Source organism: Cajanus cajan, chromosome 11, assembly GCF_000230855.2.
Source record: "Cajanus cajan strain Asha chromosome 11, NIPB_CcT2T_4, whole genome shotgun sequence".
NCBI lineage: Eukaryota > Viridiplantae > Streptophyta > Magnoliopsida > Fabales > Fabaceae > Cajanus > Cajanus cajan.
The window spans coordinates 41,206,548-41,220,727 of record NC_138527.1 but is presented as its reverse complement, the minus strand read 5'-3'; the positions used below and the strand labels follow the sequence as shown (position 1 = coordinate 41,220,727).

At 26.1% G+C, this 14,180-nt stretch overlaps 1 protein-coding gene across 1 annotated transcript; it reads left to right on the top strand.

Annotated features, from left to right (window-relative positions):
• The first annotated feature begins 3,364 nt into the window (after positions 1-3,364).
• Positions 3,365-5,537, top strand: LOC109801611 (C2H2 and C2HC zinc fingers superfamily protein). The gene has a single exon (XM_020362723.3). The coding sequence runs from the start codon at positions 4,197-4,199 to the stop codon at positions 4,875-4,877; it is 681 nt and encodes a 226-aa protein (XP_020218312.1). The 5' UTR covers positions 3,365-4,196; the 3' UTR covers positions 4,878-5,537.
• Positions 5,538-14,180: the final 8,643 nt, after the last annotated feature.

Sequence of the window (14,180 nt, the reverse complement as noted above, 5' to 3'; positions counted from 1 at the left end):
GAAACTGATGAATTCAAGTTTAATCCTCATTTTCGATGTTTAATAATATTTCCTAAAATAATACCAAAACAAAATATTTTATTTATTTAATTATTTTTTATTTTTTATTTCATATAAATAAATAGTTAAAAATATAATAAAAATATTTTTATTTTTGTATAGATATGTTTTAAAATAACATCTTTTTTACTAATAGTTAAATAAGATGGAATGGGAAGAGTATTCTTGGCGAAATATTTTTTAATTAATTTGACAAAGACATATGCAAGATCTGTTGTCATGCAATTTTTCAAGAATTGTTCCCTTTCTTCTCCTTTTGTCTTGTTTCTGATCGACCTTTATCATTGTCTTTATTGGATTAAGTATATGATATCACAGACTCATCGAACTGCAAAACAAGCAGTAGATGAGAATTAATGACATCAGTCACGAGGAATATACTTTGGAGTGATAAGGTTAATCCGATAATGACAGTGACATATTTCAACTTAATCAATTTTATTATCATTCCAAACTTCGTTACTCACTAAACTTGAGACAGTGAAATAAATTCAACTTTGGTTTGAAGTTAAACCTGAAGTTAAACCCGTGCATTACAAAAGTAGGAGTTAATCATACTTTTTCAATCAGTAGGATATGCAATTATTTATTTAATTAATGAACTCAACATATTTCTTTCATCTCATTTTGTTGACACTTATGATTATGTATATTAATTAGACTTTTTTTTCTTTACGTTCTTTTCTTCTATGTTTTCATTCTAGAATAAATGGTTTAGGATATATTTATTGGGAAAAATAGTCGATGCTTAATGGCAATTAAACTGGACAAACTAAGTAGTAACCTTCTGCTGAACTTAACATATTTAATTAATGAATAATAACTGTAATCAAAGAGGTTGGATGTCAGGGCAATTGGTGGCATGCATGGACTAGTGAGACGACAGAAACAATGATAGGAGGGTGTGATTCTTGGTTTGTTCGAAGGCGAAGAAAACTATGCGTTGCAGGAAAATGAAATGTTTCTTCATATCTCATGAACTATATCTTAATTTCATTAATTGTCCTATATACTCGCGCATTAAAGTAAAGTCAAAATATATATTAATACTACTATGTACTTTTGAATCCTTAAACACGAATAAAGGTTTTTTTCCTGGGGGTTGCGTGTTGACAACAACAAACCTACAAAAGGAAGCATCATAGAGCTATCCAGTGGTTTTTTTGGATTCAAATCTACTGCTTTTTTTTTCTTCCTTTTATTATTCCTCCAATTAAATAATGACATGCAGACAAAAATATTCACTGTCTTTTATTATCCATTTTTCTTCTAAATTGACAGTTTTTTTTGTTGTTGTATTTTTTAAATAAAAAAAAGAGTGCCGGTAATTTTTTATTCCTATCATTAATTCTCCAATCATAGTAACAACATAAAATATAGCCCATGTATATATTTCTTCCCACTTAAGTTTATTGCACTGATTTTTAAGTGATGGAGGATTTAAGATATCGAAAGGATGTCCAAATTATTTTAGAGACTGTCAAGTATGATCATTAATTAGTACTGCATATAAACTCCTGAATCCCGAGTTACCTAAATAAAAAAAATCTAATATATAAAAAAATTAAAAAATATGTATTTGTCTCCTCATATTTTAAAGTTGATTAAAATAAATTATTTTAATTAATCCTATAAATATAGATCATTGTGTCGATTGTCTATTGATTTATGATATATTTGGGAACTAATTAATTAGATCTCAATTATACTTAACAATTTTTTTATTTTTATATTGAAATGTGTAAATGATTTTCATCTGATATCTAGGAATAGAGATAAGTTAAACTAGATTAGACTTTAAATATATAAGTTGAGTCTGTTCTACAAAACTAATATCTAAATCTAGTCTATTATCAATCATAATTTGTTTTAGGCATGACCTGACCTTTTCAAGCTTAGTATTAAAAATTAACAAAATTTTATTTTTTAAAAAAATTATTTAAATTATTAATGTTAATTTGGCCAATAAATTTATTTTTAAAAAATAAAAAAATTATTTTTAAAATATAGTTTACTTAATATTATTAAATTTTAAATTTTAAAAGAAATATAGGAGAAAAATATAATTATTTTTTGTTAAAGAAACAATTCATACGTAATCATGTATGTTGATTTACATTTATGCACAGGTCATAAGTTTATAAATCTATAATAAAAAAAATTGTATAATCTTTTTAATAATGTAATAATTTGTTTTTGTTTTATAAATTTTATTAGTTTAATTATATTTTTAATGATATATATATATATATATATATATTAATTTTTTATTATATTATATAAATAAATAGACTAACCTATTAGACCTAACTAACTTTTTTATAAATTTAAATATGACCTTTTTTTTATATAAATAAGTTTTTTTATTATTACATCATTAATAATAATAATAATAACTTGCAATAAATTTAATTTTAAATTTTTTTTTATGTTATACTTTTAAAATTTTGTTAATTTTTGTAACATTATTTAATTTTAAACATTTGATTAGTTGCTTTTGTAAACGTTGTTTTTACGAAAGAATTAATTACTCTCTAGATGGAACTAGCTTCTTAATGAAATAATGTTTTATTATTAAAATGTATTATTATATTAAAATAATTTTTTAAAAAAATATTGTTTAATTGTTGTAAAAAAAAATAAAGTTGTTTAATTTGCTGTTTTAATTTATTCTAAAGTCTAAACAAATTGTTTGTTCACATATTTAGACCAATTACAGGTGAGAGATGGTTGTATAGCAGATTGAGTGGATTAAAAACAATGAAGGTGTGAGTACGATGGGCGTAAAGAGATATTAGACTTTAGAATGATTTCACAAATGAGTAAAAATGTTTTCTATTAGAGTAGGAGATCAAACATGGATCAACAATAAGACAATATAGTATATATATAAGTGAACAGTAATGTTGATATTAAAAGTTGATTTTTACATCATAACATCAACCGAGGGAGTGGCCGCGACGTCTGTGACATTGGAATTGGAAGAAAAGAAGAATTTTGTATTAATTGAAAATTGAATTTACTTTAACAATTTTATAGTTAATTTGTTTCCTTGAAGCAGATACAGAGTGAGATAAGCATTGCATTGATAAGTCGGGGATAGTTAACAAGAAAAAATGACTCTCTTACTAAATTATTTGTTTGTTTGTTTTTTTATAAGCTCTTACCAAGTTATCTGGCCAATAAGAAATTAAGTAATGTTTAATTCTAACTCGTTGGATTTTTAGAAGTTTTGGATGTAGTCAAATTAACTTATTGGATTATAATTAAGCATAAAAAAGAAAAGTAACAAGTGATTTTTAATTTTTATTTGTTTATAATTTATATTAAAATATTTGACAACTTTAATGCATTTTATTGAAATAAAAATAAACTTTGAATTAAAAAAATTATATTCACTAATGATAATTTAATTTTGTGATGCTCCTTTAAAATTTTATTTTTATTGCTTTAGAATTAATTTAAATTAGATCTACAACTTTGTTATACCAACTAAAATGGCATGAAACACCATTTGAATCCTTAAAAAGCAATACAAAATTCATGATAAAATTTCATTTTCTTTAAAGATAAAAATGGTGAATTTTACATTTTATTTAGAGGACTAATACCAAAAACGATTAAATTGGTATATATTTTGCGAAATAAAAAGATGTACTTTATTTCTATTCTGATTTCCGTGAGAGTTTTACACTTTAACATATTAATTTGCAGTCATTTTCAGTTCAGTATTTTAAGTATTTAAAGTTACCACGCCAACTTATACGTGGTGGTTTGCAGCTAAGAAATCAACAGGGGAAGGGAGAAGGATTAATTAAAGATTAAATGAAAAAAATACTGTGAGATATTTCATATTTCTCTGGCGTGGAAGCCAAAGGAGAGAAATTGTCCATAGCAAGGGAGATAAACCAGTTGTGTGAATCAGTAATTAATTAACATTAATTAGTTAATTAATTAATCAAGTAGTATAATATGTCACTCTCACTAAGTTCCAACTACTTATTTCAAACACCGGTGATACATTCAATTTGATGTTTTAAAGCTTTTTAATTAACCCACCACCCTATTTAACCCATTTGATTTTTTTTTTTTTCAATTTTCCTTCTATTCCTATCTTAAATGTCAGTGACAGTACCATGGCTGCAGAGATTGGCCTTGTGTCCATGACCCAGATCCAAAAGCTAACACAACTCCAACACCGCAAAAACCAACAACCTCACCCAAACCCTAACCCCTCTTCCACTTGGATGTGGAACCCTAGGGAGGAAGAAGAAGATGACTCGTGGGAAGTTAGAGCCTTTGCAGAAGACACAAGGAACGTCATGGGCACCACATGGCCTCCAAGGTCCTACACCTGCACCTTCTGCCGAAGGGAGTTTCGCTCTGCCCAAGCCCTTGGCGGCCACATGAACGTCCACCGCCGCGACCGCGCTCGCCTCCACCAACCACCACCCTCCTCCTTCATCAATATCCCTCCCCAGGAACTTGTTGCAAATGCTGGATTGTGCCTCCTTTACCACTTGCCAACAAGCCCTAACACTAGTACTATTACTAATACTAATAATACTAATACTAGTACTAGTAGTAGTACTTGTGCACCCTTTCCTCCTCCCACTACTTCTCCCTCCACTCTTCTCTCTATCTCTCCAAACAACTTTCTCATGCAAACTTCCTTTAATTTCCCTTCAACTCGGATCAACACCTCTTTCTGCTCTAGTTCAACCAAACTCCAACAACCCTCAACCTCTTCCTCTATCCATGATAACACCCACCTCGAAGAGATTGATCTAGAGCTTCGTCTTGGACACAAGCCGTAAAGCTAGCCAGCCTCAGAAATTCATAAACATATTTATAATAATATAGTGTGATGAACCACGACCATATATAGTGGTACTGGTACTGGTATTATAAATTGCTATTTGCTTGTGCGGAAAATCGAGTATTGTGTTATTTGCTCTCTTGTGCAGCTCTGTGGTGTGTGGAGGAGATGGAGCATCATGTCCAGCCTGCGTGTGGCAGATAGGCTTATTATTGTGGGTTTGATTTGCTTATTTGTTGGCTGATTGATTTTGTCTCTGTGTGATTGTGTTTGTGACTGAAGGTGCAGACGGAGGAGCAGGTGGGGTGGGGATAGGGAAAGAAGGAGAGAGGCACCACATGTAAATTTTTGGAGGAAAAAGATAAAATGTAAGTTGCTATTAATTTTTGGAGCGATTGCCAGTAATTAATAATGAGGGGAGATTAGGGTTTGGAGTTAGACACTGAAAAAGGTTGCAGTGAAGTGTCATTTTCTGGTTTAGAGTTGTCTAAGTACATACATGTCTGTCTGGGCATACATTTCCGTGGGGATTATTTTCTCCCCATCTAAGTAAACCAAGTAATATATTATCTTTTACGTTCACACCTTTTTTGTTTACAATAAACTAAATACTCCATTTTCATTTCATCTATATATTATCTCTTTTGTTTATTATTGATATATAGTTATTTTCGCATGCATAACTGTATATATTTATATATATAACTATGCTAGAAAAGTCATTAGATCTGATTTAGTTTTTGTGAAAGCTCATATCATATAAATATATAAACAGGTTAATATAATTAGTTTTTAGTAATAAACTGTACGTATTAAAAATTTTAATCTACAAATACTTCGATTTAAAAAGGATGAACTGCAACAACAGTATTTATGACCATGGAATATAGAAGCTAAAGTTTAAGAAGAGTTACAAGAATACGCTTGCCTTGAAGTGTAATGTGTTACATGTAACAGCCTTGGATTTTGAGAAATCAGTAAAGAAGTGAAGTTCATGTACACACTTTTTTAAGTTATCCAACAATTTATTAATCAAAAGAAAAATGTTCTTTCAATCCCTTCAACAAAACTTGTTAAATTTTTTATTATTTTTTATGATAAGGGTATTCATTAAATAAAAATTAATAATTTAATAGTATGATTTTTTTATTTTATAAAATCATTCAATACTTTCTCTACCTAAATAGTCAGTTTGGTTTCTTTTTGGATTTACAAGATATATTAATAGTGTTATCAAGACTCTTCCACTCCAATTCCACTAAACTGTTAATATTACTATTTTATTTATGTAAAATTAAAGTAAAAGAGATATTTTGTGTTTATTGAATAATAAAATAAATAAAAAATAAATCACATTATGGATAGTTACGTGAATAATTATTTGAAGAGGATAAAAAATTGAGATAAAAAAGACATTCAAAGATAAAAAGTGATTTCGATTGATAAAAAAAATAAAAGAAGATAAAATAATCCATACAAAAATAAAGATTAAAACAATTATTAAAAGAGATATTTTCTTTATATAATATTATAAATTATTAGACCATGTCTATTTTAATTTAATTTAATTTGATTCTTTTGGCTGCCTTTATCTTTAAATTATTTTATTAACTATATGAAATGAAATAATTGTTTTGCAACTAACATTCGTTAACATAATTTGGTAGTGACTTATATATTTTAATCAAGTTGTTTCTTAACTAAATCATTAAAAGTTTGAAACTTAACTTTTAAATATGAAATAAATTATGTTGGAAGGTAAATATGTGATTACCTTATATGTGTTCATGGTCACAAGAGAGATCAACAACTATTTTTCACAAAAATATTTTATATTAATACTATGATTATTAAAATATTTTATATTAATACTATAATTATTAAAAAAAATGATTATTTAGCGGTAGTGCACAAGATTACACTCAATTTGCACATTCACTAAAATATTTGATTTTAAAATAAATTTTAAACTTTTTTACTTATTCCTATCTTTTTTATAAGACTCAATTACATAATTTACTGGGATTAAAAAAATTGATTAATTAAATTAATAATAATAAATTTATCTTAATTTTATTTATTTTTTATTATTATCCTTAATATTAATGAGAATTATACACTATCAACAATATATAAATAATTTTAATTAAAAGTATTTTTTTAAATTAATTAATATAAGAGACGTTTTAGATTGATTTTATATAAAGAAGCGGACATCGCTTTTTATTTGAGTATTATAAAAAGCACTGTAGAGAAAATTATTGTATTATTAAAAAAATCGATATAATATATAAATGCATAAACTTATTTTTCGAATATTCACGTGTTTATTCGTTCATAATGTTATTGTTGAGAATTGAATATATATATATATATATATATATATATATATATATAAAAGCGGCAATTAGTTTTTAGTTAGAATATTATTTTAATTTTTCATAATTTTTTGTTGCACGAAAAGTTAATTTAAAAAAATTACTTTCTCCTACATATTTAATTAGTTTAAGGTTGTGTTCTTTATGTAATTTTAAGATAATTTAAACAAATTTCAAACAATTTTTATCGTGGTGATCCAAGTGTATATCAATTAAATGCAAATTAAAGAATGCATACATGTTTTTTCGTTGTTTATCATTAAGGCGTGTTATTATACTTAATTTTAAAGAATAAAAAGTCAAAATACTAAAAAATTCAAAATTTAATTGGACACAAATATCATTAATTTACATTGTTATTCTAAAACGTTAATGAATTTAAGATTAACAAAAAGGTCACTAAAAATTATAAAATTTGCAAGCAAGTATTTATTTTATATTTATTCTCATAATCTATTATATTTTTTATTTTATACAAATGTTGTAAGGTTTTATCTTAAATTAATTTATTTAAATAAGAAATAAGTAAAATTTAACTAAAATTATTTCTATTAAAATTAAATTCAAATATTATCTGAACATATTTTACTATGTGAGTCACATAATAATAATTTTTTATATTTAGTTACAACAAACAATGATTGATACAGGTATTTGGATATTACATATACTTAATAGTTATAAACAAAAGTAATTTTTTATTTTACTCACAGTCATGTATTGTAACTTGTAAGAACAAAATATATGTAGACTTTTTTTTTTAAAACTGCAATCCTATATTTTTGTTTAAAATTAAAAAAAAAATCTCATTCCTTTCTCTCATCTCCCTTTTATTCGTATATTATTTTTCTTCACGTTTTTTTTAATTGTTTTTATAATTTCTTCTTAAGATTGTTCAGCCCATTTTTCAGATTTATCCAAAAGTAACAACAATAACGAGCACTCCCGACAATAATGATGTATACATGAGTATTTATTATGAATGACGGTTACTCATTATTCTTATCGATCAATAACATATAATGTATGAATATCGTTATTACTCATTCGTTGTTACTCATTCTTTTTTGATAGTCAACATTGAAAGTATCAATGATCTTGCTTGAGGTGGTTGTATACTTGTTTAAAGTACAAAGCTATGTATATTTGTTGGAGGGAGCTGTCATTTGCTTTTTTCTTTTTGAGTAGCTATATACTTGTTCATCGCATAAATTATGTATTTGCTAACATTGAGTTGACATTGTACCTATTATTAGCCTTTTAAAAAAAATAAGGCTTTTCTGATATATTTTTTTTAAAAGGATTAATAGTATTTGTTAAATAGTTACGTAAATATAAATAGTTAGTTTGAATTACACCGATTTTAGTGTCTTTAAATAAAATCATAAATTTTAATTTTATAAATAAAAAAAATGTGAATAATTAAATTCACTAATAAAAATCAATTATTTGAGAGCATCTTCAATGAAAACAACTCATTTGAGTTGTTTCATGCATTAAAAAATGAAATAAGTGGTTTCTAGTATATCATGTCAGTATTAAGCAACTCAAACACAAATTTATTCCGATGGTAAGAAATTTTAAGAAATTTAACTTTTTTTTTTTAATTATTTATGAACTAAATTTAAATTTTTATTAAAAATGATAATTACACTACAATAAAAAAAAAATTACGAGAAAAAATCACAATAAGTAGATATTAAAAATAAAATAAAGTAATAATAAATACATAAACATTATATGAAATTAATTTTTATCATTATTATTTCTGAAACGTTCTCAAATATGTTTAATAAGATTTGCTTGAGGAAGCAACTCTCTCTCTTCTTCAAGCAACTCGTGTTACCACGTCATAGTCCTTCAATGGCAAGAAATCGGGACTTGAGTTGCTTTATGGGACAAACAACTGCCATTGGAGTTGCTCTAATAAAAGTTATCGATATTTTATACCAATAATACAATTAATGTATAAAAAAATAGTAGACATTCACACATATAAAACTTAAAATGTGAATTTTATTTTATATTGGGGTATTTTATAAGTAGAGTATAACTGTTACAAAAGTTAATTTTTTTGACTAAAGAAAAGTTAATTTTATGATTTATGAACAAAATAGAATAGGATAAACTGTTTCTTTTATTTCTTCTTGCACTACTGAATGATATCTTATTTTGGTGTACTATTGGCCACTTTATGTAAAATTTTAAAAAATTATTCTAAAAAAGTGATTTTAAAAAAATTACGAAACAAGTAAGAGTTGTTATTTTAAAAAAATGTTTTTAAAAAAACAGTTTAGATAAATACATAAAAAAAATGTAGAAAGCTGATTGTTTTATTAAAAAAATAAATACTTAAACAACCTTAAGAAAAGAAATAGAAATTGGAAATTTCTTTAGCAGTGTTTTCTAATATTTTTAAGTGAAATTGAATTATTTTATCTTTATCTTTAATTTAATTTATCCTTCCTAGTTAATAATGTTTTATCCCTTATAAATAGAAAAATACTTCTTAACGTTTATTCGCACTAGTTTTCCCACGTTTTTTTTTATGTAGGTTTTTATCAAAATGAGAATAGTGTTGGTCTAGTGGAAGGAATTAGCCTTCATAATATGTGAATTAAGGTTTGAGTCCTTGTTAAGAGTCATGTCTCTATTTAATGTTTAATCGCACTTCGGACATGATTACCTATAAAGAGGGATACCTGTGGAAAAAAATGATTACAATCATCCTTGTGCTGCAAATTCTTTTTTATTTGACTTATTTTTATTATTTTTCATTTTTTAAAAGTACTAAATAAAGTCTTGAATATTCTAAAATAATTGTAAAGAAATTTCTAATGGTCTAACACTTTGCATTGGTTGACTTAAATAAAAGCGTGACGAATATATGTTTGACAGGGAATGTTAATTGTGAGTCATCGCTTTGCTCACTCATTGTAACACTAAAAAGGCCAAAAATGGAGAACATGTTTGTTCTTTTACATGATTGTTGGATTGACAATGCTATTGCTAGTTTAATTAGTAACATTTCCCCTCGCTTGTACAAAGTCTCACTTAATAAGGATGTCTATGTGGCTAAAATAGGAGAATGGATTGATGATAATTGGTGTCAGATATGAAGGTAAAGAAGGGGTGTTTTCTGAGGGAAAAGGACCTATTGGTAGAGCTAAAAAATGTCTTGTGTTATATTTCTTTGTGTAGAGGTTTGTTAGACTTCAATGTGAGGTACAAAAAAGATTTGTCAAAATGTATGCACTCTTCTCTTGCTATTATTAAAAATAAAAAATGAAAAAACTGTTTCTCTTAAAGTCCTTGTACATGTTTTGGAGAGTCATTTTGGATATGGATTATGGATTTGAGTTAATTTATGTAAAATGCATATTATTTCAAGTGTAAGATAAATCTTATGTGTTGTGTTTTTCTTTTGATCAGGAAAACAATTATCATTTAATTATTTTCATCTTGCACAATTACAAATAGAATTTAGAATGTAGTATATTTTAGCTTCTCTTTTTTAAAGGAAAAATGTTAACACATTACAAATCTTATTATCAATATATGCTGAAAATGTATATATATTCTCTCATATTTTCTTCCATCGTATTTATCCTCCATTTTCTTTTTATCTCTCGTTTCCTTTTTTTTTTTTTTAATATCTATTACTTTCTTTCCCTTTATATTCACTCCATTTTTAGGTGGATGTTAATCAAAATTCTTATATGTTAGTGAGTTAAATTAAGTTACATTACATTATAATTCAATAAACAAATAAACCATGCTTAATTATTTACTTTAGTGAAATATTATTCATTATTATATTTTAATTCTTTAGCAACATTTTCCTTTTTATATTTGTTGAAATGTTACTATATATTGAATAAATAGATTATTTTACAACTTTTTTTTAAAAAAATATTATTATAGATAGAGTAACATTTTTTTTATTTCAATATTATTCTTTTCAATTATTTTTAAAATTAAAGTCTCATATTGAATAAAAAAATATGTTAAATAGGTTATTTTGTAACATTTTTTTTAAAATGTTATTACTGATAAGTAATATTTTTTTATTTCAACATTATTCTTTCTAATTGCTCTAAAATTAAATTTTCATATCAAGTAAAAAAAATATTTCTCACATGTCTAACTGTTATTCATAATTATAGTTTCACATCGAATAAATAAAAAATTCATAAAAAAACATATATAGTCATATAGTTATGGCTAAACGACCATTGTGGGGTACTATTAGAAACTTATTACCAAAATGGGGCTGTTTTGAAACATTTTACACCTTTGGGACTCTTTTATTGGGTGTCGCTATGACCCATAGCGACACCCATGACACGTGGCATTTTTTGGTCTGAATATGAGCCATGAACGCCATATTGGTAGAGTCGCTGTAGCTGGTGGAGACCTTCAAAGAGTCGCTATAGCCTATAGCGACTCAAATCGGCTAAAAACGAAAAAAAAAAATTTATTTGGGGCGCTATAGCCCATAGCTCCACTCAGGCGCTATGGGCCACAGCGCCTGTATTAAAAATATATCTGATATTTTTAAAATATATCTTATATTTTTAAAATTTAATTTTTTTTTTTACAAATTTATAAAAAAAATAACGGGTAAAAGGGAAAAAAAGATTGAAATAAGAAAAAAATGTTAATTTTAAAAAATAAGTAATAAAATGTAAAAAATAATTAAAAAACGAAGAAAAAAAAATTTATTTGGGGCGCTATGGCCCATAGCTCCACTCAGGCGCTATGGGCCACAGCGCCTGTGTTAAAAATATATCTAATATTTTTAAAATATATCTTATATTTTTAAAATTTAAAATTTTTTTACAAATTTATAAAAAAATAACAGGTAAAAGGGAAAAAAAGATTGAAATAAGAAAAAAATGTTAATTTTAAAAAATAAGTAATAAAATGTAAAAAATAATTTAAAAATAAATAAATAAATTATTTGGGGCGCTATGGCCCATAGCTCCACTCAGGCGCTATGGGTCACAACGCCTGTATTAAAAATATAAAAATTTTAAAATAAATTATAAAAAAATTTGTGATAAAAGGAAAAATAAGAAATGAAATTTTAAAAAAAAAATGTTAAAACTTAAGTAAGAAAAAATTAAACACTGGGCCGTTTTCGTGACTGAGAGAAGTTTGAAATTATATGTAAAAGTTCTTTTTAAATATAAAATTTTAAAAATAAATTATAAAAAAATTTCTGATAAAAGGCAAAATAATAATTGAAATTTAAAAAAAATAAATTTTAAAACTTAACTAATATAATGTGAGAAATAATTAAAAACGAAAAAATATATATATAAATTTGAGGCGCTATGACCCAGAGCGTCACCACACAGAGGCTGACACATGTCCACAGCTAATTTGAGGCGTTGCAACTCATAGCGCCTCATTAATTGACCGCCTGCGTGACCACACAGAGGCTGACACGTGTCCACAGCTAATTTGAGGCGTTGCAACTCATAGCGCCTCATTAATTGACCGCCTGCGTGACCATACAAAGGCTGACACGTGTCCACAGCTAATTTGAGGCGTTGCAACTCATAGCGCCTCACTTGGCGCGTAATAAATTCACCGCGTGCTTAGCCAATGAGACGCTGACACGTGGCACTACGGTTAAATTTTTTTTTTTTTTACACTTATGTTAATTAAAAAAAATTGATTTATATTTGAAATACGTTTAATTTATTTCTGCTTAAATATTGAATTTATTTATTTTAATTCTGTTTTAATTTTATTTAATTAAAAAAAATAAGTTTATTTAAATTTTGAATTTATTTAATTTAATTCTATTTTAATTTTATTTAATTAGAAAAAAAGTTTATTTAAATTTTTTAATTTATTTAATTTAATTATGTTTTAATTTTATTTAATTTGAAAATAAGTTTATTTAAATTTTTAATTTATTTAATTTAATTTAATTCTGTTTTAATTTTATTTAATTTGAAAATAAGTTTATTTAAATTTTTAATTTATTTAATTTAATTTAATTCTGTTTTAATTTTATTTAATGTAAAAAATAATTAAAAAAAAAAAATGGGGCGCTGTGAGCCACAGCGCCACTCAGGCGTACTGGGCCACAGCGCCTGTTAAGAAAATAATGTAAAAAATAATTGAAAAACGAAAAAAAAAAAAAAAAATGGGGCGCTGTGAGCCACAGCGCCACTTAGGCGTATTGGGCAAGCCTATAGCGACACTGGTCCAGCCCAATCAAGCCTAAAAAAAAAAAACACCCACGTGTCATGGGTGTCGCTATGGCCCATAGCGACACCCAATAAAAGAGCCCCAAAGGTGTAAATTGTTTCAAAACAGCATTATTTTGGTAATAAATTTTAAAAAATGCGCTACAGTGGTCGTTTAGCCTATAGTTATTCTTAAGATAATTAAACTTTTACATTTAATATATAATTAAAAATTTGGTAACATTATTCAAATATTACTAAAATTTCTTTTATGTTCGGTGATTCTATCTTAATCCCTACGTAAGATTGCAAAATCCAAAATGGTGTGATCCCAACGGCTACTTGGAGGCGAAAAATTGAAAGAACCTATAAATTAACATGTGATCAAACTTAAAAAGGAGGGGAAAGCTGCAAAAGTAGAGGCTTTGTACTTTCTATCCTTGTCTGTGATAAAATCAAGACAACAGTTGCGTAACCCGTTTAGTGAATGTAATGTCCAATTGGCCTCTTTAACTGCAGCTACAAATACTCTAGTTCATAGATTTGCACCTGCCTAGTAGCCTCTAAAATATGATTATAAACGTACATTAAGATTTTCACCGGAAAATAAACTTACATACTCAATTGTGATGGTGAATGTTGGATTGAGATGCACCAACTTTCTTTTATTTAAATCAACATAAAGATTACGGCATTAAACTTCTACAAATTCCAATC